Consider the following 27,420-nt stretch of genomic DNA (forward strand, 5'->3'; position numbering starts at 1 on the left):
CCTCAGCACCACATAACAATAAACAAATAAAGGCAAAAAGATAAAAAAGAACAGTCACCAGGCAGGAGACAGCAGTGATGTGAAAGCTCCCGCCTGCACGTAGGGCTGGGGCACATCACAGACATCCCTTACCTTCTCCTCTCTAATGTGGGAGACTGGGCCAGCCGTGGACACTCATCTAACACACTGCCACCGAGATGCTATGAAAACTATGAATGAAACTTGGCACCAAATTCTCTTGGCTCAGGATACGGTTTAAGCACATGATTATCTGCCTTGGGGACAGGGCCTATCTGGGTCCCTAACAAGTACCACATTGTGGGGGTCAAGGTGGCACACTGGGTCAAGTAGAGACTCTGCTTACAGAGACTCAAGTGAGAAGGCAGGAAGGCAGTGGGTACCCAGCCATCTGCACCAAGGATTCTCTTCCCTCAGCCCGGAAAGAAATGTAGTGAAAGGAAAATGGCAACCAATTCTGGAAGGTTTCCCTGCAAATCCAGGGGGTTAAGAAGCTGGAGCTACTTCAATCCTGCAGCCCCCAAAAACCCTCTCTGGAAGAGACAGAAGGCTTGACAGCATCCTGGTCCTTCCTCACTGCTACTGGGGGCTATCCTAATGACAGGGCTCTGTGTCCCAAGCTCATCTGTTCCCTTCCGCCTGGCTCACAGGTTATCTCACTTCTCACAGAATCTCCCTCTAAAACAGCCACAGGCAGGAGAGAAACCTGTGTATTTCCTAAACTGGGATTTAAGGGATTGAGAAGAGAGGAGGTGGTGATGGAGGCCGGTCTTGTTCAAAACAAGACATGTCAGAAGGTAAGTGTTTTCCTATGTACTGGATAGCAGCCCAGGGAGGAAAGGGTTGCATGGAGAGGCATCAGTGTGCCTCGGTCTGCAGACTCAGTTTGCATTTGCTTCAATCAGGCCAGAAATTGCAAGTACAGACCACTGAAACGACGAGGGTCATCACACCACACTGTACACACAGCAGGCAGGCCTCCTGAGGACACTTTCCAATCCAACCTTAATGTGAGTGGTCCCACAGTTGCCATCAGCAGTGGGATCTTGAGCCTTTGGGGGTTTACTATGAAGCAGCTGAAGAGGATTGGAGGGTGTTGAATAAAAAGCAAGGAACATAACGTTCCATCCTCCTGCCCTTCAATCTTCCAGCCCATGTCGGGTGGGGTAGGGAGGTGTTCCCATATATCATCCTCATCCCTCCCTTTCCAGCCTGTCTTAAAATTCCCAAATGTTAAGCTATGAAAATGAGTGTCAAAGCAGAAGCTGTGCCTCATTACTATCTTAGCTGATGTAATGAATGATTATTCCTTACATTTGCACATTGGATGATTAAAAAATAAAATAAATGAGATGAAAATATCTGCAGGTAGAAGAGCCTGGTACAGAGCCAGGCCTCCCCATCCTTCCTCTCAGGCTTCATTGGTGCAGCCCTTCATTAACCTGTATTGGGGAGACTGGGTTTGTGAAAATGAAGAACTCAGAACTCATAAGTACTTCTTAAAAAATAGAGCCAAGAGCCTTGAAAAGTTACCAAAAGCAGGAGATACAACTGCAGATTAGAGAAGAGTGCACTGCCAGCAGATTTACAAAGTGGGAAGATTGTTCCTGAGTGAGGTGGGAAACTCACTGAAACCGAATACGGGACTATATAAGAAACCACAGAGACACAGAGTCACAAGCTTCAGGATATAAGAAATACTACACCAGAGACGCACCAGCCTGGCTGCCGGTGGTGGTAGCAGTGGACACTGAGGGAAGGGGGGAGCTGGCAGCCAGCAGATAAAGAAAAGAAAAATTGGCTGCAAAACCTGTGGATCACAGGAAGGGTGGTTTCAATGGAGGCAGGGTCAGTGGAGAAGTGGTTCAGTGAAAGCCAACCCGAAATAGCTTGTCCCGGGGGCAGTTTGTGGGAGGCAAGATCACTGGTGGAAAGCAGTTCCTAGGCAAGGAAAACACCCACACTTGTGAGGACACCGGTTGCCACATGGTGCAGGAACCATCTGTAAGTGCTGTGCAACAGCAAGTGGAGAAGGAGACTAGGAATCCACAAAGGAAGTTGCCAGCATTCACCTAGGTCAATTCCCAGAGTGTGCCTGAACCACAGTGACTGAAAAAGGCACACAGAAAATACAGGCTCTGGCCACCAAGGGAGAAAGCTCCCTGCTCCCTTGGTTGCTGGTGCTCTGTAAGAGCCATCGGGAAGATGCCTATAGTGGTCCCATAGAAGCATCTGCACTCCCGGGCAGACACCCAGTAATTAATAACAGTGAAGGTGAAACCTGTGGAGGTGTAGTCCCTAGATCCTAAAAGTGGATGTTACTAGAGGCCCTTGAAACCCAGGCATCACCCAGGCATCACTCTAGCAGAGACGGGCATCACCCAGCAGTCAGCATGAAGCAAATCTCAAACACCCACCAACAAAGTTCCAAACTTCAGTCAAGACTAAAGCCCAACTACTATAACTTCCAATTTAGAACGCTGTGACGCCCCCCACTACAGAAATACACACCTTGTCAGCACCCTCCCGTCTCTCCCATCTAGTACTGGGAGCCTTGAAGCTGAGATCTACCACAACCGGATTTGCCTCCTAGCCACAACGGCTACCAGCTAAGTGAGGAACACAAAGGTGTTGGACTTAACAACTCCCAGCCCTCGACCCAAGGGCTACAAAGCCAAAAAAGAAATACAAAGAACAAAATTTCATCTCTGCCAACAGTTTTGAATACCTCAGCACAGACAAGCAATTTATTTCTCATTAAGATTTTATTTTTTCTTTCATTTTTCTTTTTTCTCTCCATATTCCCCATTTAAAAATATATTCTTAGACTTTTATTCTTTTATAATTTTAATTTTTTTCAAATATCATTCTTTGTATTTTAATTTTTAATATTTTGCCAATTCTGTAAAATTCTGTGTGTGTGTATGTGTGGTGGGGTGTTCTTATTCTGCACATAGGTTTGAAAAAACATATATTTTCATATAATTTTACTTTCACTAACTGCTTTCCTCTGTACCTGTTTATTATTTAGCCTTGGTTTGACGTGCGGGGGTGGGGTGTAATTATACATGAGTTTGAGTTGTTTTAATCACACATTTGCTTATTTGTTTACAACTTGGTTTTTGTCCCTCTTATTACCCTTCTTCAATCTCTTCCCTATTCTTTCCTTCTTCCCTGTTCCCTCTTCCTCTTTCATTTTAAAAATATTTTTTAATTTTTTATTTCTCCTTCTCTATAACTGACATATGCTACCTATCTTCTGCCTCTCCTATGCTCACTTTTTTAATTCAAACATTCTCTTGCCTTCCTACCTATTTTTCTTCACATAAGAAACTGTAATCCCACTAAATATAATTATATAGTTTAGGTTACTTCTAACCTATTCATGTTGTTGTGATTATTAATCATTGGATGACAGACACCTGCTATCTAATGCCTGATCTATTTCAGGTTTCTAAATTGTAAATACTGTTGTTAAATGCTGACTCCCACCAATCCTATGTAAGTGGCAATTGCTGTCACAGACATTTAGGTTAAAGCTGAACATCTATTATTAACATTAGTGCTATTCCATTCTCCCGGCTTCCTCTAAGAGGGGCTGGAAAGTGATTGGGATACGTCAAGTTCACAGAGTGGAGATCCTGCTGCAGAACAATACCCACAACTCAACCAAGTAAAAGTGAATTTAACCCCACACAAGATTTAGCCCCTACCTGAGTCGTAACATTACTTTATCACATAGAACAGGGAAGACAAATCCCTATACCAACAACCAGGCCCCAAGGTGGAACAACAAGGGTAGGGTAGGTATAGTGCCTCATGCCTGTAATTTCAGCAGCTCAGGAGGCTGAGGCAGGAGGATCACAAGTTCAAAGCCAGCCTCAGCAAAGCTGAGGGTCTATACAATTCAGTGAGAACCTGTCTCTAAATAAAATATAAAATAGGCCTGTGGATGTGGCTCAGTGGTTGAGTGCCCTGAGTTCAATCCCCAGTACCCACCCACCCCCAAAAAAACATGAAGAATGAAGCAGCAAATATAGGCACTGAAAGACCATTTCAATTTTAAAAAAAAACAGATATTGAAAAGAAAACAATAAGAACTCCTGGAAAAGACATAATTAATCAAATTAAGAGTTCACTTGAAAGCATCACCAAAAGATTATGTTGTATATATAGCAGAATATATGCCTCAAAGATAAAACTTCAGGCCTTGAAGACAGAGTGTATGAACCTGAATACTCGTTATGCAATAAAGAAAAAAATAAAATCATGATCTGGATATACAAGAACTCTAGAAACAAATGTGAAGATATAGATTAAAGCATCAAGAATATTTTAAATAAGATAGTAACAGAAAACTTTCCCCATATCACAAATGAGATAGATATCAATATACAGGTGGCATATAGACCCAAAATAGACAAGATCAGAAGAGAAATTCTTCAAGACACATCATGTTAAAAATTACTAACACATAAAATAAGAACATTAAAATTGCAAGGAAAAATGTCAGGTCACATTTAGAGGCAAACCAATAAGGTTCACCTCTCATGTCTTAACTCAGACCCTAAAACCAAGGAAAGCCTATAATGAGATATGCCAAACTGTAAAAGAAAACAATTGCCAGTCAAAATTGATTCTGAAAGAAAGCTTTGCTTAATATAGCAATGTGGAAATAAAAACTTTCCATGATAAGGATAAACTAAAAGAATTTATGACTACCGACCTACCACTACAAAGAATACTCAAAAATATATTGCACACAGAGGATCTTAAAAAACAAATTCCAAAGTCCCCAAATAGATGAAGATCACTAGAAGAGTAACCAACTAAATGAACTAAATGAAAATCAAGACAAAATTTAATAATGCAAAGAAATTAAAATGGCTGAAAATTACAAATTCATATCCGTAATAACACTGAATGTAAATGGGCTCAACTCCCCCAATTAAAAGACAGATTACCAAAATACATTAAAAAAGAGAGAGATCCAACTCTATACCATTTGCAAGAGTCTCATCTCATAGGCAAAGACATCCACAGGCTAAAGGCAAGAGGATAGAAAAAATATTCCATGAAAATGGAGTCCCCAAACAAGCAGGATTAGCTATTCTCATATTTGATAATGCCAATTTCTACCAAAAATTAATCAGAAGAGACAAAGAAATCCACTACTTCATGGAAAAGGTAAAAATCCAAAAGAAGATAACAATATAACTATATAACATTATATAACAATATATTCCAAATGTTTGTATACACCTAATTACATTAAAAAACATACTTCAGAATATGAAATTCCAGATAGACCCCAACATAATAATAGTGCGTGATTTCAACACACCTTATCAATAAACAGGAGATCCAAACATAAAATAAAAAATATTGCCAACTAAATACTATGAACTGAATGGAACTAATAGATATCAACCAAATATTTCACCCCCAAACAGCTGAATTTACCTTCTTCTCAGCAGATGATGGAATATTTTCCAAAATAGACTCTATTCTAAGACACAATGTAAATCTGAGAAAATAAAAAAAATGATATAATTCCATGCATCCTATCAGATCATAATGGAATGAAACTAGAAATCAATAGTAAGAAAAATAACAAACAACTAAAAACAAAGATTGAACAATACTCTTAAAGAAAGAAGGGATCATAGAAGAAATCAAGAAACTCAGCAACAAATGAGAATAGACATATGACATACCAAAATCTATGGGATAGTACAAAAGCAGTTTTAAGAGAAAAACTTATAGCATTGAGTGCCTACATTATAAAACACATAGAGAGTCCAAATAAGCAAGCTTATGCTCCACCTCAGGGTCTTAGAAAACACAGAAAAATCTAATTCCAAAAGCAGTAGAAGATAGGAAATAATAAAGATCAGAGCTGAAATTAATAAAATACATAAGATCAATGCAAGGAAAAATCTGTTCTTCAAAAAGCTAAATAAGATTGATGAACTATTAGCCAATTTAACAAGAAAGAGAAGACTCAAATAAACAATATTAGAGATGTACTGAAAAAAAAGAAGATTACCATGGTCATTTCTGAAATCCAGAGGATCATTAAAAATTTTTGAAAATATATACCTCAATAAACTGGAAAATATAGAAGACACTGAAAAGTTTCTAGATACATATGACCTACCCAAATTGAACCAGGAAGATATAAAAAACCTAAATAGATCAATATCAAGTAATGAAATTGAAACAGCAATTAAAAGCCTTCCAAGAAAGAAAAGCCTAGAACTAGGTGGATTTTCAGCTATGTTCTATAAGACCTTTAAAGAAAACTAACATCTGGCTTTCTCAAATTATTTCACAAAATTGAAAGAGAAGGAACATTCCCAAATACATTCTATGAAGCCAGTGTAACCCTGATACAAAAACCAGGCAAAGAAACATCAAGGAAAGAAAACTACAGACCAATATATCCCTGAGAACATAGATGCAAAAATCCTTCATAAGATATTAGCAAACTGCATTCAAAAACACATTAAAAATAATATACTATGATCAAATGGGCCTCATTCTGGGGATGCAAGGTTGGTTCAACATACACAAATCAATAAATTCAATTCAGCACTTAAATAATATTAAGAACAAGAATCATATGATCATCTGAATAGAGGCAGAAAAGCCTTTGATAAAATCCAGCTCCCATTCATGTTAAAAACACTGGAGAAACTAGGGATACCAGGAATTTACCTTAACATTACAAAGGCAATAGATAATAAACCAAAAGCCAATATCATACTGAATGGAGAAAATCTGAAAGTATCTCCTCCTTAATCAGGAACAAGACCAGGATATCCACCACTTCTATTCAATATAGTTCTCAAAACTCTAGCTAGAGCAATTAGGCAAGAAAAGGAAATTAAAGGGATACCAATAGGAAAAGAAGTCAAACTGTCCCTTTTTGCTAATGACATGACCCTATATCTAGAAGACTAAAAATACTCCACAAAAAGACATCAAGAGCTGATAAAAGAATTCATCAAACAGAGGATACAAGATCAATGCTTACAAATCAATAGCTTTCCTATACTTCAACAGAGATTATCCTGAAAAAGAAATTAGGAAAACCATCCTTTTTACAATAACCTTAAAAAAAATTTGCAAACTAATCAAGAAGGTGAAATATCTCTACAATGAAGATTATAGAACACTGAAGAAAGAAACTGAAGATCTTAGAAGATGGAAAGACAACCCATGTTCTTGGACAGAATAAATATAGTCAAAATGGCCATACTACCAAAAGTAATATACAGATTCAATTCAGTCCTCATGAAAATACCAATTATATTCTTCACAGAACTAGAAAAAATTCAATTGGAGGAATAAGAGATCCAGAATAAACAAATTTTCAGCAAGAAGAATGATACAGGATGCATCACAATACCTGATCTCAAATTATACTACAGAGCTACAGAACAAAAGCTGTATGTACTGGCATCTAAATAGACATGAATACCGATGGAACAGAGATAAAACCCATACTTAAAGTCACATGATACTTGACAAAAGTACCCAAAATATATACTGATGAAAAGATAGCCTTTTAAACAAATGCTTCTGTGAAAACAGGATATCCATATGTAGAAGAATGAAATTAAATCCCTCTCACCCTGCACAAAAGTCAAATCAAGATGGATCAAAGACTTAGGAATTAAACAAGAAACTTTGCAACTTCTACAAGAAAACACAGGGTCCATACTCTATCCCATTTGTGCAGGCACTGACTTCCTCAACAAGATCCCTAAAGTTTAAGAAGTAAAATCAAGAATCATAAGTGGGATGCCGTCAAATTAAAAAGTTTCTACACAGCAAAGGAAATGATTAAGAGTGTGAAGAAAGCGAATTAAGAATGGGAGGAAATCTTTGTCAGCTGCTCTTCTAACAGGGTATTATCCAGAATATCCAGAATCTATAAAGAACTCAAAAAAAAAAAAAACTTAACATCAAAAAAACAACGTAAACAATACATGGGCAAAAGAAAGACGGACATTTCACAAAAGAACACAAAGGCCCTATAAATAAATGAACAAATGTTCAACATCCCAAGCAATCATGGAAATACAAACTAAAGCACTAAGATTTTATCTCACTCCAGTCAAAATGGCAATTATCAAGAACATAAGTCATAATAAATGATGGTGAGGATTAAAAGGGACATTCATATATTTTTGTTGGGACTGCAAATTAGTACAACCACTCTGGAAAGCAGTATGGAGATTCCTCAAAACACTAGGAATGGGACCACCAACTGACTGAGCTATCCAAAAGAACTAAAATCGGCATACTATAATGATACAGACACATAAATGTTTACAGCAGCACAATCCACAGTAGCCAAATTACAGCATCACTCCAGATGTCCATCGGTAGATTAATGTATCAAGAAAATGTTATATATAAACACAATGGAGTTTTACTCAGCCAGAAAGAATAAAATTGTGGCATGTACTGGTAAATGGATGGAAACGGAGAATATGCTAAATGAAATAAGCCAGACTCAGAAAATCAAGGATTCAATGTTTTCTCTCATTCATGGAACCTAGAGCAAAATAAAGGAAAGAAGATAAAGAGTGGGGAAATCAGATGTCACAATGATATAGGGAAGACCGGTGAAGTAGAAAAGATCAAAAGTGAGGGAGGAAGGATGGGGAAAGGGGAGAAAATATGGAATGAATTTGAAAAAAAAAATCACGTTACATGCAAATGTGAATATACCACAGGGAATTGCACCTTTATGAATATGTAGAAAGTACCAATTAAGAATAAATAAATGAGCAAAAGGAAGATCTGTAGCAAAAGGAGAGTGGGGAGGTTAGGGAGTCAAAGGGGGAGGGAAATGTGGATTGAAATCAAATGCCACGCATGTATGATTTTTGTCAAAAAGAACCCAACTACTATATACAACTATAGTGCTCTAATTTTAAAAAACTTTTTGAAGTTAACAAGAGCAATTCTGTTTCAGGGAATATACCCCAAAGAATTGAAAGCAGGGATTCAAATAGATATTTATATACCCATGTTCATAGCAGCATTACTCATAATAGTTATCTTGATGCCTCTTCTGTTGCTATAACTGTACCATGGCTTGGGTGATTTCATGCTTCTGGAGGCCTGGAAGCCAAAGAGCATGGCACTACATCTGCTCAGCTTCTGGTGAGGACCTGCTGCTGCATTGTAACATGGTAGAAGGCATCACATGGTGAGAGTGAACAATGTGCTAGCTAGGATCTCTCTTCCTCTTCTTATAAAGCCACTAATCCTATCATGGGAGTTTTTGTTTAATGGGGACAAGGTTTCAGTTTTGCAAGATGAAAAAGCTCTGGAGATAGACAGTGGTGATGGTTACCAGATATTGTGTATGTACTTAATATCTAGGACTTTAAACTTAAAAATGGTTCCAATAGTAAATTTCATATTACATATGTATTGTATCATTAAAAAAAAAGAGCAAAGAGGCCTCCATGTTGGAAAGAGAAGACCAGTGGCAGGTCCCTGGGCTTCCATTACTGGTCTTGCAAAAGAGCCTCTCATGTAAGGAGATGTGTGGGTCCATCAAACAGCCCAACACAAAGGCTGCCCTCAAAGCCCTGCTGAAAGAACCTCTGTTTTAGAGCACAGCAAGTCTGAGCAGCATGAACAAGACAGAGGGAGCTTCCCACAGGCAGAGAAGTCAGCCTGGTAAGTCAGTCTGACAAAACAGGGGCTCATTCCCTCCACCAGCAGGGTCACCGTGGGGCTCCTCGGGACTATGGTCATCAACATGCATTTCCTTGTGCAGTTAGGGAAGAGGCTTGAGCCAATGGTCATGGTCCTGCCAATGACATCCTGTGTGACCTGGTAGTGTCCACAGTCTTGGGCCTTTTTCAGCCTCTGGGAAATGGCCTGTGGGGGTCCCCTCCCCACAAGATGAGACTCAGTCCTGGTGTCCTCTGTGCAAGCCACAGCACGCCACTCAGCCTTCCAGTCACCACAGCCCCAGCTAGATGATGGCCAGGACTAGACTGTGGTAGGAAAAGAACGCTCATGCAGCTTTTCTCCTATCTCCTACCCACAGCCTCACCCAATCCACCTTTAGAACCCCAGAGGACCCTTAGAGCAATACCCCAACATGGACAAAGTGCTGCCACATGCAGACCTTGGATAGCCCAAGCTACTCTGAGGCCCCTCTCTAAGTCTGTCACAATCAACTTCTTTCCCAGCAGTTGGATCCCTGTATACAGAGCTCGTCGCCCCAGTCATACAAGGGCATCTTCAGCTTGGGTCATTCCACCCAACCTCAATCTGGGCACTTTGCTTCCAAAACTTTTTGGTGGTCCTACTCCTAAAGGTAAAGGCCCCACCCCTCTGGATGTCTTAGCTACTCCTCCCTCACCATACCCTTTCCACATCCTCATCCCCATCTTTATGACTTCTCCTCTCCCTGCTCCAACCATATCAAACCACCTACCCTCTCCAAATGGTGCCAATATACCTTTACCTCTGGGTCTCCACCTACTATGCCCACTGAGTGACCTCTCCACCCCTGATGTGGCCAGCACGCACTTCCTCTCTAATCAAGGGTTAACTCTTTCACAAAGACCTCCATACTTCAGGACCAGCACTAGCCAGCCCCCCACCTGGGTGCCAGTGGTCCCTGCAGATATTTCTATGGCAGCACAGATGTTTTACTTGCTAAGCTACTGTCTTCCAAGGGAAAGGCCTTTTGTGCATTTGTATCCCTGGTACCTAACACCATGACAAAGATTTTAGAAGGTCTTCAAAAACACTTTCTGGGCAAATGGATCAACAGGTGGAAGGTGAATGCCTTCAAAGAGCCTTCAGTGCTAATATTTTGGGAGGCAGCCCCTCCCCTCACCTACCCATCATGTAAAGAAGATTTCTCTCTATCCCCATCCAACAAACTGGTTCAGACACAAGCTCTATGACTCCTTTTTGGCACCCTCAATTAAATGACCTCTCTCCTCTCTTCCTATAGGCTCATGCAGCACAAAGAAAGTTAAAGTTTGATTTTGATTTCTTGCACTGGATTGTATATTTAGAGCATGGGCTGGGACTTGATTCTGAATGTCTCTGGAACAGGGTCTTACACAGAGTAAGGGTCTTGGGAAGCCTTCTGGTGACCAGAGGTGCAATCACTGAGTAGATTCAGACACTTAAATACCTCAGGGGTAGGAGAGGTGGGCTGACGCTCTCCCTCAGGATGCCCACCGCTCTGCCTTCTGAGATGCCCAGAGACCAAAAGGCAACAGGCTCCAACCCCCAAGCCAGATGCTTCTTCACCCAAGGCGGGCGAGGATGCTACACCTACTCCCAGGGCACTACTCAAGGAGAAAACAGAGCCCACAGGTATGAGGGCCCCAACTCCAGACTCACCATGTTCATGACAGTGAGGATGAACCTCTGGGCAGCCTCTGCCCCGTGGTACTGCACCATGTCAGCATCAGCCACCACCAGGGTCTCCACCGTGTGCTCGTTGGTAAGTCGTATAGCGTTCCTCCGCTCCCGCCAGTCCCGAGACAGCCTGCCCTTTCTGGGCTTCTTCTTTTCTAGAAAATGGAGACATTTGTGCAGTCCTTGGTTTACTGATTTCTAAAATCCTACAATGAAAAGGTCTTCCATGGAGCTTCCCCAAGAGAACAGTCAGTCTCCACTGGCCACTGATGGGACCAACAGCCACAGACCTCTGTGGTCACATGGGTGAACCTGAGTACACCAGCTAAGGGTGGCACTGACTGAGCAGAAAGGAAAGAGACAGGGAGGCCAGACATCCAATGGGGCTTATCCTGTCCACTCTTGCAGCCACAGAAGTGCATGGGGCTGAAAGTCAGAAGGGACCCATCCCCTTCAGAGGAACATGGAGAGCATGCAGTGTTCAGAGGAAAAGGAAGCCTGGACCCAGCAAGGGAGGATCCCAGAGTGCTCATGTCAACCACACAGAACTGGGGAAAGCATCTGAAAGGTAACCCCTACCCCGGATATCTTAAAACTGGAACCAAGGAAGCAGGGGCTGAGGGTGATATATTATCCACTAAAGAGCGCACTTCTGACTGCTCAAGGCTGCTGGGTAAGGACTGTAATTGTACATGGAAACACCTTTGGCCAAAATGACAAGTTGATACAAATAAAACACATTTAAGGAGACAAATGTGAATGGGAGGACAGGTCTTCAAATTGATAGTCTTCATTTCCTTTTTGACATAAGACTACACGGCTGCACCTCTGCTACATTGTACGTGAAGAAAGACAGTCTAAATGTACACCCACAGGCTTCATAGTAACCCAACCACTCTAGAAGCAAAAATGGATACCATAAAATAATCTGAGCTATGGAACATAATTTACAAGTAAGTATGCGCTGTTCAATGTAATTTTCAGCCATGAAACAGTAGAAAGTAATCAAAATACCCAACCATACAGAAAGCTGGCACTGATAAGATATATGACCATGAAAATCATGTCTGTGAAGATTTAGTTATATAAAGAGATATAAAGAGTCATAGATATAAATCCATATTTGCAGTGAGAGCTCAATTTTGCAAAAAACACAATATGCGTAAGTATTTCCAGGCCTGAGAGAGAAATTAAAAAACACAAAAGAGTTCTCTGCTTTCTTCCTCTCTGCTCTCTGCCCTCCTCCTCTTCTCTCTCTGCCCTCTGCTTCTCCTTTCCTCTCCCTTCAGGAAGCCCCCAATAAAATCTCTTGGCTGAATAAAAAAAAATAAAAACACCAAAGAAGAACTAAAATGTTAATTTTACTGTGTAGACTTCAGTTTCCCTTTTTTTCCTCTATATATTATAAATTTATATAATAAACAAGAAGTACTTCATTTAAAGAAATACCATTGAATTTGAGAAAAACATAGAAGTCACTTTTAAACTCTAAACAATAAAATAAAGCATGGAGGATCAAATTATGTCATCTGACCTATCATAAAATTACAAATTAAAGAGGTGAATGTGAATGCCTTGCCAAACCTGCATAATGGTTCCCTTCTCAGAGCCCCTAAGCCAGGCCCACATCCCATCAAGCCCCTGATCCTCTGATGTGGAATGAGGGTCAATTCTTAGATGAGAGGCGAGATCTTAGATAGCATTTCCTTGCATATGGGCAGAATGGAAGAGGCCCAAATTGAAAACCTATCAGTCTATACCCCCATTCTCCAGATTATCACTGAACACTAGGAAGTCAAAACACAGGTGATGCTCGAATTCTGGTCTCTGTGTACTTACCAGGCACAGATCCTGGGATCTGGCCAACCTATCCAATTGGGAATTTGTGAAGTGTCCCCTTGTCTTCACTTGAAAGCAGCAGAGGCAATAGGCCCCTCAAGCAAGATCTTTGTTGTAACCAGCAAACCCACATTCTCCCAAAGGACCACCACAACCCAAATGGCATTCACAGAGCAGTTCAAGGTCAGTATTTACAACTCATCTCTTAATATTACCAACTCATATTCCCATCTGCAGATGTTCCCCTAATAGCAGCTCAGTGTGTATTCCCACACCTTGTCATGAATTTCTAGACTTTGGTACAGAAAGAGCTACAGTTTTAGCACGGCCTTAAGATGCAGCAATATACTGCTCTAGGAGACAGCAAGCAAGAACACAGGAGAGCTGCATGCTCTCTAAGAAAAATAGCTCCTCACTCCCAGACCACAGGAGCAGGTGGCTCCTAAATGATTCACATTCAAAATCCTGCACTGGGTGTCAGATTTTCAAGACCACAAAGTAGGATTAACAAGACCTGTTTCTCCTGCCCTAACAGACCTAGGAGAACTAATATAATAGGGTGTCACAGGGTTAAAAGCTGTGAGTTAACCTAGGCTCTGACCATATCAGGTGAGTACTGAACAGCAGAATATTAAACAGCAGGTTAACCTAAGCCCTGGGTGCTGAATAGCAGATGAATACTGAATAGCAGAGTACTAAGTAGCAGGTTAACCTAGACCAAGTTCAGAGTAGCAGGTGAAACACAGTGGTATGGTCTCTGTGGCTTTGAAGGGTTTTCACTATGACATACTTGCTTCTGTTGTTGCCCTCAGTCCCTGGCACCATGCTTGGTCAGAAATACTCACTGAACAAATGAATACGTATAGTAAAATGAATAAAAGGAAATAAATAAATATGTTCACTTAGCAATAGTCTCACATTAGTGCTGGTCAGGTCTTGCCACAAAACAAGTATTTAAAATCCTGTATTTTGTTTTCAGTCTTTTTATTTTTCTTCAAATTTCCTTTTGGCTGTAGGGGTTTTGTTAACAGTGCTAGGGAATGAACCCAGGGCCTTGTGCATGCAAGGCAAGTACTCTACCACTGAGCTACACCCAAAACCCTTTTTAAATTTTGAAAGAGCATCTCATTAAGTTACTCAGGCTGGTCTCAAACTAGTGATGCTCTTGTCTCAGGCTCCCCGACAGCTGGAATTACAGGTGTGCTCCACCATCTTAGCTAATTTTTTTTTAGTTCTTTTTAATTGACACATGGTATTTGTACATATTTAAGAGGTACAATGTCATAATTTGCTACATGCATGTAATGTACAATGATCAAATTAAAACAACTATCATTTCTCCTCAAACATCTTTCATTTCTGTTTTAGGAAACTTTGGACTCTTTTTTCCTAGTTATTTTTGAAATAGATCCTTAATTGTTCTAGACTACTGCTGCCCTACTGTACTACAAAATGTCAGAACTAATTCCTTCTATTTTAGTACCTATTATGCAACCTGGCTCCCTCCTCTCTCCCCAATCCCCTTCTCAGTCTCTAGTGACCACCATTCCACAAAACCTCTGGATTTTGTTGAGTGGGAACAGGAGATCATGGACCTGAGTCCTATTTCCATGCAGCTGTCTTTCTCAGGGGTGGTGATGGGCAGGAACAGAGGGGACTGGAAGGTAGAGGGAACCTCACCCTTCTCCCCTCTCTCTGCTCCCACCAACCCCTTCACCAGTAGAGCTTCCTGAACATTGCCACCCACAACCATATCACTCCCTTCTCTACAGGGAGAAATACACCTCCCCCTTTAACTCCTGAACTTCATAAACATGCCCTCATAGACAAATTCATAGATGCCAACATTAGCAGATTATAGTCATCTTGAAAAATAAGAACAAAACACCAACTTCAGGATCACCCAGGTGCTGAATTCCACCTGGGTGCAGGCAGGTGGGTGTGTGGCTGGCTGGGAAGTTCTCCAAGCTCTGGACCTCCTCAGCCATCTCCAGCTATGGGACCCTCACTCTGAAAATAACGAGAGATCCTAGCCAGGCCCTCTCCTGTTGCGACAAACACCAGAGGTCCCTCCTGAAGTCAAGCCTCACAGTCTCTCTTGCCAGCACACCACTGGAGTTGGGATCATTCCATGTTCTTATAGAAGAAACCCCAGATCTTTTTGGAACAAGAGAAAAAGAAAAGGAAGATGTAAAGGACATTCTCCACATACTTTCAAAATATTCAAATTGTGATTTATTCTAAAACTCGGGGACTACCCAAAAAAAAAAAATACTGAGCAAATATATGTTTGTACTTACTAATTTGGCAAACTAAAAAAAAAACTCAATTATGAATTATCAAACTCTATATAGAATATATATACACTCTTTTAGTTTAGAAACAATACAGAATTGGGCTGGAGACATGGGGGTATAAGCTAAGTGGTAGAGCACCTGCCTAGCATGCCTGAGGCCTTGGGTTCCAACCCCTGAACTATAATTAAAAAAAAATAAACAGCATTCAGGTATTTCCTAGGGAAAAACACATGGAATACAAAATATTTGGTGTGAAACTCCTCCCTAAATTCCTTTACTTCTTGGTACACAAGATTCTTATGTCCCTGATTCCACCAATGCCACTTCCAAGGACAGGCTCAAGGTATTCTCAGTGCCAAGCAAGGCACAAGAAAAATATGCCTCCCTCCATTGTAGAACCAAACTATAACACATGGAAAACAAGCAGCATGGAGGAAATGGCAGGTACCCAAGGGCACTGGGCATCTCAAGTGGATAGGCAAAGGGCACCTCAGTACAAGATCATAAAGATCAATGTCACCAGTAGGTGTGGGAAGCCATTCTCGCAAGTGATTGGGCACCTCCCTGACTGGCTGTGAGGCGCTCCGGCTAAACTGTGTCAGAACCAATCCCCACCCTTTCTAGGTGCGAGAGCCCATCCGTGTGGGGGTGTGACTGACCATTGACCCTGAGACCAATCACTGACCCTGACCTTGGAATGCTGTCCCCCTCAACCTTCGTTGGATGGAATGTTCCCCTGAATTTCTTTTTCCCCAATAAAAGGCCATCCTCTGGCGTGCCCTGCCTCTCTCTCTCCTGCTAGTCTTGTGTAAACCTCGCTGCCCCACCGGGTAGCTCGAGGACCGGGTAGCTCGAGGCAGGAGCCAGAGCCGTCTCAGACCTGGTCAAAGAAAAAGGTAAATTGAGTTTATGTGTGTTTATTTTGATCTCACTAGTTAACTTCTATTCTTAGAACCTCTAGTATGAAGCTAGCGTGCTGGTAGCATGGCTGAAGTAGGAACTAGACACATGCATCCAACAAACCGACAGAATTAATGGAAAGATGCATGCTTAACTTGGAGTCCAGCAAAGATATTCTCACATCAATGCTCTGAGGCCAGATACAATAATGTACCGTCCTGCAGGCACATGAGACAGTGGACAACCAGAGCCCTGAGCAACTGAAGCACCTTCTCTCAGTCACATGGACCACAGGTGTTCTTCAGCTCTGTGTATAAGGCCAGGGGGATTCCATCAGAACACCTTGGCACCATGACTGTGTGTTTTAAAGAATCCACCTGTTCTAAAAGGAAGCCCACCTGTCCCTCATTGCCACCTTGAAGAACAGACATGGGACCTGTGTTAGCACGGTAAACCAGGTGTGACAATTGGAATGCTGCATGGGAGACACAGGGATACAGAGCAAGAAGAGAACCTGAGCACCTTTATGAGTTATCTCCTTGTGTGATTAACAAGGAGATAACTTAAGGTGACTTACATCAGAGCTAAAGGTTGGAAAAAAATCAGAGAGAAATTAAAAACCAAAGGAAAAATACAAATATATTAACAAAGGGTCAACATGATCTTGGTCTGGTGATAAAAATCATACTGGACTGTGACCCTAGCACATGGAGCACTTAGATGAGCCCCTCACCGTGTCTGAGTCATAGCTACACCGTGTGGCTGCACATCCACAAACGGAGACACTAAGAGATTTTGATAAACCCCTTGCCCAAGGTCACTAACCTAGCTGACTACCACCTAACCCTGTCCCTTCTGCCTTCAAATCTGGTTCTGAGTTTCCTGAAATTGGGGTTGGAGGATAAGCATGCTAGATTATCAGTTTGTCACTCTTCCAAAGGGAGGAAGGCCGCCACTCCTTCTTAGGAATAAACATTTTTCTAATACCAACCTATAAAATACAAAAAAACTAAGACAGACATATCTCAGGTGCCCAGTGATACAGCAGGGAATGCATTCAACAAAGCTTTATGACAAATGTGATTGCAAATTTATTTAATTATATCTTACAGGATCTTTCAGGAACACTGAAGATCCAAAAATTAAAATATTCATCAAAGGAAATTCCAGAAAATCCTCAAGCCAGTAGCCTTGAGTGGCCCCTAAATCTGGGGTAGCCACAACCAACATAACAGAGAGAGGAAGAACTCCAAGAAATGACAAAAGAGGTGGCCTGAGTTAGCAGGAAGAGGTGAGATCGCAGATGGTGATGCTGATTTCTCAAATCGGAGCAGCACCGGGGGGCAAGGAGTCCTGCTTGTTTGCTGGGTGACAAGATCAACAGGGGGCCCACCAGGCTGCCTACCTAAAACATGAAGGGTCTGCTGCACCCCTGGCCTGGGCTACCATGTAGCACACATGACAGAGGTACTGTTTCTCTGTACCTGCCACATCAAACATCAACTCAAACCTACAAAACTAGAGACCAGAGCAGGCATAGGAAGAGCAAACCCCTCAGGCCAGACTGAGCAAGAGACTGGAGTTCTGGAGACCACCCAAATTGCTTTGGGGGCTCCATGTAGCCAGAGTGACAACCTGGGGTCAGTACCTTCTGACCCCAGTTTTCCCCCCTAACTACATAGGTGTCACCTGTGCTGACTGGATGCATCTCTACCTAGGTGACTTGACAGTGAACTGAAGGACTTAGCACAGCACCCAGCAAAGCCTGGTATACACAGGAACTCAATAATTACAGTTAGTTAAGCGAATTGTTTAAAATTTTTTGGATATCCTAATTCAGAACAAGATTAATTTAATTGAACTTGTAACACAAGTATCCCAAAATGAATTTCTCACAAGTTGCTTCTTCTACCTGAGGATGAGGCAGCAAAACTAGCTGCAAGGCGCCCAGCATTGACACCCGTGAACTGGTGAAAATCTGCCTTCCGACCTGCAGGGTGAAAATGAGTAAGAGCCCTTCGCTATAAAACCAGGTGATAATTATTCCACCCTCAGAATATATGTGGGGAATAACCAGAAAACCTATCATCAGCCTCTAACACAGGGAGGGAGGGAGGGATAGACAGACAGACCCAAATCACACTGTTGGTTTCATTTCTATCAGTATCATGACATTTATTGTACCGCTGTACACTCTTGGGGTCTAAACACGATTTTGACAACTTTACATGCCCACAGAACCCACTAGCACAGACAGATGCTTTTATGTACCCTATGGGGCTAACCTGTCATATTCTCCATCTGTCAGAGTCTCCAGTGTTGACACTCATCAACCAAAGTGTTGTCTCCCATATATACTACTGAGCCAGGGGCATAAAAAAAAAAATTTCCCTCTTAAGGCCACCTACAATCACACAAGAATAAATCATGGCCAATGTAAAACTCACAGCTTCAAAAGGGGGAGGGGATGGTGTGTAAGTCCTCTCAACATCCCGGGTAACAGCCCAAGGTTCCTTGGGTGGGGAACCTAATCATCAGTAACGGGACAGAACACGAAAGATGAGTGTCCATAAAATCAGCCATTTACACTGTGAAGCATTAGTGGCTTTTCACACGGGTAGGAAAAGTGGAAATCAAATATTTTTCTTCAAGATGGAAAACAGAATGTCAGTCCTTCTCCCTGGGACAGGCACCAACTGCCACAGCAACTGGGCTTTCAGTGTATTGAGCCACTGTCCCCTCCTCACCAGCCACACCAACCCTGGTCCAGAACACCACGGTGACGACTGCTCCAACATGGGAAAACTGCATGTGCTCCCTCCTGCCTAACAGCCCCATTGTCTTCTGCATTTACTTTCCTAAAATCAGAAGCTGGGAGATGTCCTGAAAATGCCTTCAGGCTTGGACTTGGGAACCCTGCATATTCATCTGGGCCTCATCTTGAGGCTCTTAGAGGTCCCACTTAACAAAAAGGTCTCCCTTTCCACTGCACTGGTCATCTGTCCCTTGTCACCCAATACACTCTTCTGCAATCCACGCTTCAATGCTGGGGCTGAGAGCCTTCAAACTACACTTCCCAGTATCCTCTGACATCTGGCTGCCAATTCACCTGAGCTAGGAGGAGACCGGAAGGCCGCTGGCAGGGAGAAGGGGGCCCTAGTGTTTCCAGCTCAGAGGGGGACACTCCTATGGCTATGGCTCTAATGTCCAGCTAATGGGGTACCACCAGGTGCAGGCTTCCCATCCTCTCTCAGAAGTGCAGCTGTCTGACACCAGCCTAATTCCCTTGATGTTTTTGGTGACCCCACTGAAGTCTGAGCCCCAGCCCTATGGCCCCCTCCAAGAAACTCAATGATCCTAGAAATACATCGTTCCTTTTTATTTCCCCAGCCCTAGGGTGGTAGTTGTTCCCTGAGTTACCTCAGTGCCTTCTTTTCTTCATTCAGACATTACTCATTACCAATTCCCTGCATTAAATTCCTCTTGTGAGAAATTCCTTGCATGGTCCCAGTTTTTCTCTCTAGACACAAATGGATATAGAATAAACTGAGAGGGTCATTCCTTAATCTCCTTTCTGTGTCTTACTCAAGCTTCAAGGATTCCTCTTAGTTCTGGAACTAAGGATAGATATTTTCTCATCATGGAAATGTTAGGATATTGAAAGTGCACCTCCACATGGCAGAACACTGCCATAGGCAGGAATGCTGGCCCATATTCTGAATCACCATTTAACAGAAACCAGTCAATAGGGTGCCCATGATGGAAATGCAAATGTCAAAGTGTGCCATAGATTTCTTGACATCCTATCCACTGCCACATCCGTGAACTCATGGTCAATGTCTTATAGATTCGGAGTCGACATGGGGAAAGTACTGGAGCCAAGCAGTGGGCCTGCAGCAGAATTTCAGCTGTAGTTTCAAAGCTTGCACACACATACCATTATAAACACCATGTTTGCCAATAAAATTTTCAGGTTCCAAGAAAACATCTTTCTGACCACTTTTCTGCCTTAAACCAAAGCAAATGATCTGTTTATAGAAAAACCACCTTTTTGACTAGAAATGATAACTCTGCATATGCAGCTGACTTCCTAGCCAGGTGATGTTTCTGGCAGCTGTATAAATCCAACATCCTTGAAAAATAATGGCCTTCTCTTTTTTTTTTTTTTTGCAAAAAGGGGAAAAAATAAATTTTGCTTTCCAAGTATGAATTCTTTAAATAACTTCCCCCAAGGCCAAGTCATTTTTATAAAAGGCATCTTTTTTTCATGTAAATTCCTTACAAAGGTAGAAAATAAGGGTTTTGTGTGTGTGGTTAAGATTCCAAATGAAGAACTGAAGACTCTTCAGACCAATCTCAGTCCCTTCACTAGGTGATCCACACCTTTACCCTTGAAGAGAGCAGAACCAGGGGTGCAAAAGCAGGGCTGGCTCAAATGGACTCTTCCACCAATGATCAGAGCCACATAGACACTAAAAAGTCAGGAATCACCATCTATGAATGAGGTTAAAGAAATTCAGAATATTCATTTGATGACCCATGCACTCTAGGCACCACCACAATATAGGTTACCGATAGGAAAGAGCAGACATTAACCAAATAAATGGACATAAATGAAAAATTATAGATGTGACAAATGCTAACAAGAAAGTGTTAAGAGGGAATATCAGAAGGGAGTCCTAATTTATATTGGGAATATGCTCATGACCTTTGTATAACTCCAACAAATACCTGAGGCAATTAACTTTTTAAAGAGAAAAGTTCTGCTTAGCTCATAGTTTGGGATATTCAAAGGCATGACTTCTTCACCTGCTCATTTCTGGTGAGGATAACAGATGGTGGTACACCATGACGACAGTATAAGAGCAAATTACATCCTAAACCAGAGTAGACAGAGAGATGGCGGGGGGGGGGGGGGGGGGATCAAGAAGGATTCCATTGTCCTTTTGAGGGCATGCCCCAATTACCTAAGTACCTCTCGCCAGGCCCCACCTCCAAAAAATTCCTCTCCCTCCCAATAGTGCCACCCTGTGGACCAAGACTTCAATTACAATGGACACTTGAGGTCAATCAGTTATAACAAATGATATCCAAACCATAGGAGTTCAAAAGAGGCTTCTCAAAGAAGTGATGTATAGGCTAAGATTGGAGAAAAAGCAGAAGTTAATCAGTGAGGACAGGAGAGATGCTAGGTACAGTCCAGGCAGTGGAAACAGCATGCACACAGGCCTCAGGGAGAGAAGAAAGCATGGTATATTCTAGAAACTGCAGGGAGCCAAGAGCAAATGTGTGGCTGCTGAGGGAGGCCAGAGAAATAGGGCAAACATAGAGGATCTGTGTGGAATGTGTTAAATAATTTTCTTCTTCATTCCAGGGGCAGGGGGTGTCACCTAGGGCTGGTGTTCTGAATGCAGAACCCTGAGTGCTGCGGGTAGAACAGCTTCCTGAGGTGGGGGCACTGGCTGGATGACAGCTGCAGAGGCCCAGGTAAGAGGGAACAACATGTGGATAAGGAAGAGAAATGTGAGTGGAATAAAAAAAACAGAGGGGCTGGGGCTCAATGGTAGAGCGCTCACCTGGCACATGAGAGGCACTGCATTGGATCCTTAGCACCACATAAAAATAAAATATGATCATTATGTAAGTACATGTATGAAGATATGAATTGGTGTGAATATACAACCAGAGATATGAAAAAATGTGCTCTATATGTGTAATATGAATCATAATGCATCCCACTGTCATATATATAAACAATCAATAAAAAACAGTTGACATCAAAAAATAAATAAAGGTATTGTGTCCATCTACAACTAAAAAAAATGTGTACACACACACACACACACACACACACACAGGAGATACTCAAAGGCAGAACTACTAGGTAAATAAAGAAGGGCTATGAAGGATAACTCCGATTTGTGTCTTAATAATCTGATAAATATGAGACCAGTTACTAAATTACAAACACTGGCCAGGTATGGAGAAAAGAAAGAAAAAAGGTGACGTCAGTTTGGCCCAGGTATGTTTCAGATGCCTTTGAAAAATCCAGGTGGCGATGTCAGGTTGGCTATTGACTGTGCAGACTTAGAGCTGAATCATAAAGGCAGAATCAGAAATAGTCATTTAAAAATCATCAGTCCCACACCAGGACTGAGGACCTTCAGGGACCTCAAAACTACATGGCTGGATAGAAGAGATAGACCCAACACTGGAGAGAGAGAGAGAGAGAGAGAGAGAGAGAGAGAGAGAGAGAGAGAGAGAGAGAGAGAGAGAGAGACACCCCCTCAAGGTGCAAAGAAACCAGCAGAGCAGGACACCAGGAAAAAGAAAGTCTCAGGACAGAGGCTGTCTGAACCTCCAGTAGAGAGAGGACTGGGCCAAACAGAGAGAGGTCACTGGGGGGTCTCAACAACAGCACCTAGGAGAGGAAAGGAGCTAAAACAGACCAGAGAGGGCTAACTACATATTTGAGAAATGAAGAAATGGTTTGGAGAAGTCTGAGAAGGAGGGACACAGGAATGCTGCTAGAAGAAGCTGATGGATTTCCTCAAAACTAGGGAACGACAGGATTGGTCAGGAAACCCAGGCCCTAAAGACCGTCACTCTCCCCTTCCTAATGGATTTGCAGATGGTGGCCAGCCAGGGGACCAGATGTCCAACTAGGAGAAAATATTACTTCTCACCTATCTCCTACCAGTGGAGAACAGACAGTCTTCAACAAACCCTTATCAAGCCCCAACTCCCTACAAGCCCTGCAATGGGTGGTGGTACCTCCAGGGGAGGGAGAAGAGTTAGCAAAAACCTAACAATCCTATAAATACCCCAAAGATGGAAAAGCATACTATGAATGCATGCTCCAGGGACGAAGGGGAAGAACACATTCATTGTATCAGAAAGAAAAAAGCTACATGATCACAGTAATAATAAGTAAAATGGGAAGTGCAAGGTAGCACGATCTAGGAAGAGGTGCTCAGATATTCCAATAGAAGGCTTCAGTCAGACCACTAGGAACCTTAGTCTCCACCTCCAATAAATACTGAATATGTTTTCAAGAGATACATTATTTTTCTAGGACTGCTATAAATTACCATAGGCTGGGAGATTTTAAACTACAGAAATTGATTTCCTCACAATTCTGGAGGCTGGACGTTCAAGATCAAGGTTTTGGGAGAGTCGGTTCCTTCTGAGGGCCGTGAAAACAGGATCTGTTCCCAGTCCCCCTCCTTGGCTTGCTACCTTCTCCCTGTGTCATCATATGCTCTATGGATATCTGTGCCCAGATTTCCTCTTTTTAATAGGACACCAGTCATATTGCATTAAGGCACAACCTGGTGACTGAGTGTTAACTTATTCCTTGTAGAGACAGCCTAACTTTAACTGGGCTGAGATAGTAGGATTTAAGGCTTTAACGTGTGAATTTGGTGGGGACACAATTCAATCCATAACACGTATCTATGGTCTTTCCAGCCTCAAGCAGCTGGAGTATGTGTACCTCCTGGGCCAGAGCACTGCAGAGAGTCACAGGAAGCAGTCATCTCAGAATCCCATCAAGATGCATTTGGCAAATTCCAAAAAAAAAAAAAAAAAATGCCAACGTAGAGAATTATGTGCTTTTCATCACCACTTTTCAGGGCAGACTGTTGGTGAAAGATTACCCTACCCGACCAGAGCCTGACAGTTTTATCTTCTAAATTGATGGAAGGGGGAAAAAGGGAACATTGTGCAAACACACAGCTTGGGGGAAGAAATTAATTAATGTGTTCATGTTTCAACCAGAACAAGACAGGACAAACAAAAGCCTGAAAAGAAATCGACATGTTCTCTGCACCTGGAATCTCCTGTCGGGATCCTGGGTATTGTTTCTTTTGACAGATGGTCTTTCATCTTGACAAGGAAATATAAGAAATTTCAGTCAGCTCAGAAATTCATGAGGGGACCAGGCCATTCTGTGGGCTAGTAACTCAAACTCTTTAAAAAACATCAACAGAACGAAACTAAATTAAACTAAAGCTGAAGGCTTCGACCTTCCACCCCTCCCCAAAGCCCCCAAAGGGCTATAAGCACACCTTATAGTGGTCAGTTGTCCTGCTCTGAGTTTTTTTGGACTATGGAAACAGCCCTTCTTGCCTCTGTGCTTCCTACATGGAGGAAGGCGCACAGTAGGTATCGTCATTATTTGTGAATGAGCAAGTTAATAAGAGAACAAAGTAAATGAACAAACAAAATGAAATGATCCTTTTTCTCTTTCAGATTTAGGAAAAAAACAACATATACTTGGTCTATAGGCCTCTTGGGTGTCAGAGATTCTTCCAAATGTGTCCAACACCACAACAGTTCCAAAGCACTTATCATCAGATGTCCTTCACTCCTCCGAAGACTTCTTAGAGTTTCCTAAGAGCCCCAGATGTCTCCCAAGATGCAGAGAAAGAGCTCAACCCACTGATAGGCCTAGGACTGGGAAAAGAAGTCAGGAAGTGCTCTTTGGCCTAGACCCAGCCACCAAAATGTGATTTTTTCCCCAAACAAACCCATTTCCTGAATGTCAAGGACCCTCCAGGGCAAAAGGGCCTTTCCAGAAAGGCACAGTCACCTGAGCAGAGATTCGGTCCTTCTGGCCCCACAGCAACCCTGACCTTCTGGGGCTCCTACACTTGGACTTCTGATGCCCCTGATGGAAAATGCTCCCTCCCCAGCCAGGTCCATAATTTCTCAAAAGGCTTTCCTAGGCAAGAAGCCTCAGGTTCCCAGAGTGAGTGAACCAGCCAAGCAGTGCGAGGGCTGGAGTCTGCGAGGCAGCTCACAGCTGAAGCTGGGACCCCACACTCCTGACTTCCTGTGGCCTCCCTGTGAAGTCTTCAAAACCTCAACCAGGACACCCATCAGGTTGGCCTTGGAAGGTTCAAGCACCTCACCCCTCTCCATACATCCTGGCCTCTGGACACACTGAGGCTCCCTCTGGATTTTCCCCAACAGTCAGTCACTTGACCTGTACACATGGCTCAAAGGCCATTTCAAGACCTTCTCTGGATCCTTAATCTGAATCCCCATAACAGACTTTCCTTCTCCTTTACCACAATTTATGATCATTTAATTGTGTGTAATTAATTGTTCTGTTTTTAACATTAGTGTCTTCCACTATACAGGAAGACCACTGAGAAAAGGGACCGTCATTCTATACCCACGCCTGGCATCTGAGAGTTATTCAAGAGATAGTTTTAAAATAAGTGCGTGAAAAAGCAGATGAAGCACATTAGACATTTATGCTATGATGTGAAATATGTTCCAATCCTATCACCTTTTAATGACAGTGGCCGTTTGGATCTTTACCCCTGCTTCTACGTTAACTTCCTTGGTATCACTTCTGATCTTTCAAATGAGAATTTTAATTCCCTTACATATTTTTTAATAAAAACTCATCATGTTGGTCTTCTACCATGCTTCAGTTTCCCTTTCTCTGTTTCCCTATGTTAGCTATATTTCATTAAGTTTATCATCTCTAGTAATTGGGTAGGCAATTCTATGACTAAATTATTTTTACAGTCTTCTCTATAGCTTTGAATATCAATAAAGACCAAAGTAAATTTTTTTCTCTTCACTTTTATACAAAGAAGAACTCAAAATCTTTTTCTCCCAGGTGCCTTTCCACTTCTCTCATTTGTCAATGTTTGGTACAAATTATCACTAAAGCATTACACTTTACATTTTACATCGTCCCTTTTTATAACATCCCTGTTGAGGTATAATTCATATACAACTCACCAAGTTCTCAAGTGGGTTTTATAAATGTACTCAAATTCCAACAAGAAGAGGTCTACCGAAAGCCAGTGCCAAGACCTGAGGGGGCACGAGTCTCCTTGGATTTCCCTCACTAGTATCCCACCACAGATCTGCCTCTGGAGGACAGGCAGACACACCCAAGGTCTTGTAAGTACTTGCCTCTCAGTTCTGCCAGGCTTTGGTAGGATGTTACACTTCTCCTGGGGACTGGGGCTGTACTCTGAACTGATGAGACATTGAAATCTGCATCTTTAGGTCTTCTCTGTCCACAAGGCAATGGTAAATGCAAAATATCAGCAACGTATCTCCTGCCATAGGGCTGGAGTCAGCAGTAGGATGGCTATGAAGCAATAGCTAATGTCAAACCAAGGAGACAGCTGGTCAGTGTCCCAATTATTATCAATCCCCAGAATCTCAGAGCCAGGGAGAAACAGATGCTTGTGAGAAAAAAATTTCTTCTTGCCATTCATCAGAAAGGCAGGGTTTAGCCACTCTGAAAAGGTCAATGACTACCACCCTTATCAACAAAAGCCTATTGTCCTTTATAGTTGGTAAAACGCCCACTTTCTTAATTTTTATAAGCATGTGCTTTTGACTTTTTAGTGTTTATATAGGTTTTAGTGGGAAGATAGACTTGCTGGTTGCCAAGAAACAACCTAAATGTTGATCCATAGGTCAATGGACAACTGATGATCCATGTGATGGAAACCATTCAGGAATAAAAATGAACTACTGATACACACAGTAACATAGAAGAAACTAAAATAGGGCTAACAGCTATTGGCCCTATTTCCCAAGTGAGGAAAAGCCAAAAGCTTTACCTCTAAGATCCAGAACAGGATACTTCACCATTTTTATTCAACATTGTACTATAAGTCCTAGCCAGAGCAATCAGGCAAGAGAAATAAAGGACATCCAAATTGGAAGAGAGGAAGACAAATTGTCACTGTTATCATATGCAACAATATATAGAGAAAACTTCAAAGATCCCACCAAAAAAAACTAGTAGAAAAAACAAATTCAGCAAAGTTTCAGGATATAAAATTGGCATACAAAATCAGTAATTTTTTTAATGCACCATTAGTAAATTATCTGAATAAGAAATCAATAAAGTGATCTCATTTACAATAGCTAAGAAAAACAAATACTTAGGAATAAACTTTTA

At 41.9% G+C, this 27,420-nt stretch overlaps 1 protein-coding gene across 2 annotated transcripts in view; it reads right to left on the reverse strand.

Annotated features, from left to right (window-relative positions):
* The window catches only part of Adamts17 (ADAM metallopeptidase with thrombospondin type 1 motif 17), a 349,540-nt gene that overhangs the window by 274,759 nt on the left and 47,361 nt on the right, over positions 1 to 27,420 (reverse strand). For both annotated transcript variants that reach the window (XM_026394730.2, XM_026394729.2), the window contains exon 4: positions 11,422 to 11,594. In XM_026394730.2, the coding sequence (XP_026250515.1) occupies positions 11,422 to 11,594 (173 nt within the window). The remainder of the gene's footprint in view (positions 1 to 11,421; positions 11,595 to 27,420) is intronic.

This window comes from Urocitellus parryii, chromosome 6 (assembly GCF_045843805.1).
Source record: "Urocitellus parryii isolate mUroPar1 chromosome 6, mUroPar1.hap1, whole genome shotgun sequence".
In the NCBI taxonomy this organism is placed as follows: domain Eukaryota; kingdom Metazoa; phylum Chordata; class Mammalia; order Rodentia; family Sciuridae; genus Urocitellus; species Urocitellus parryii.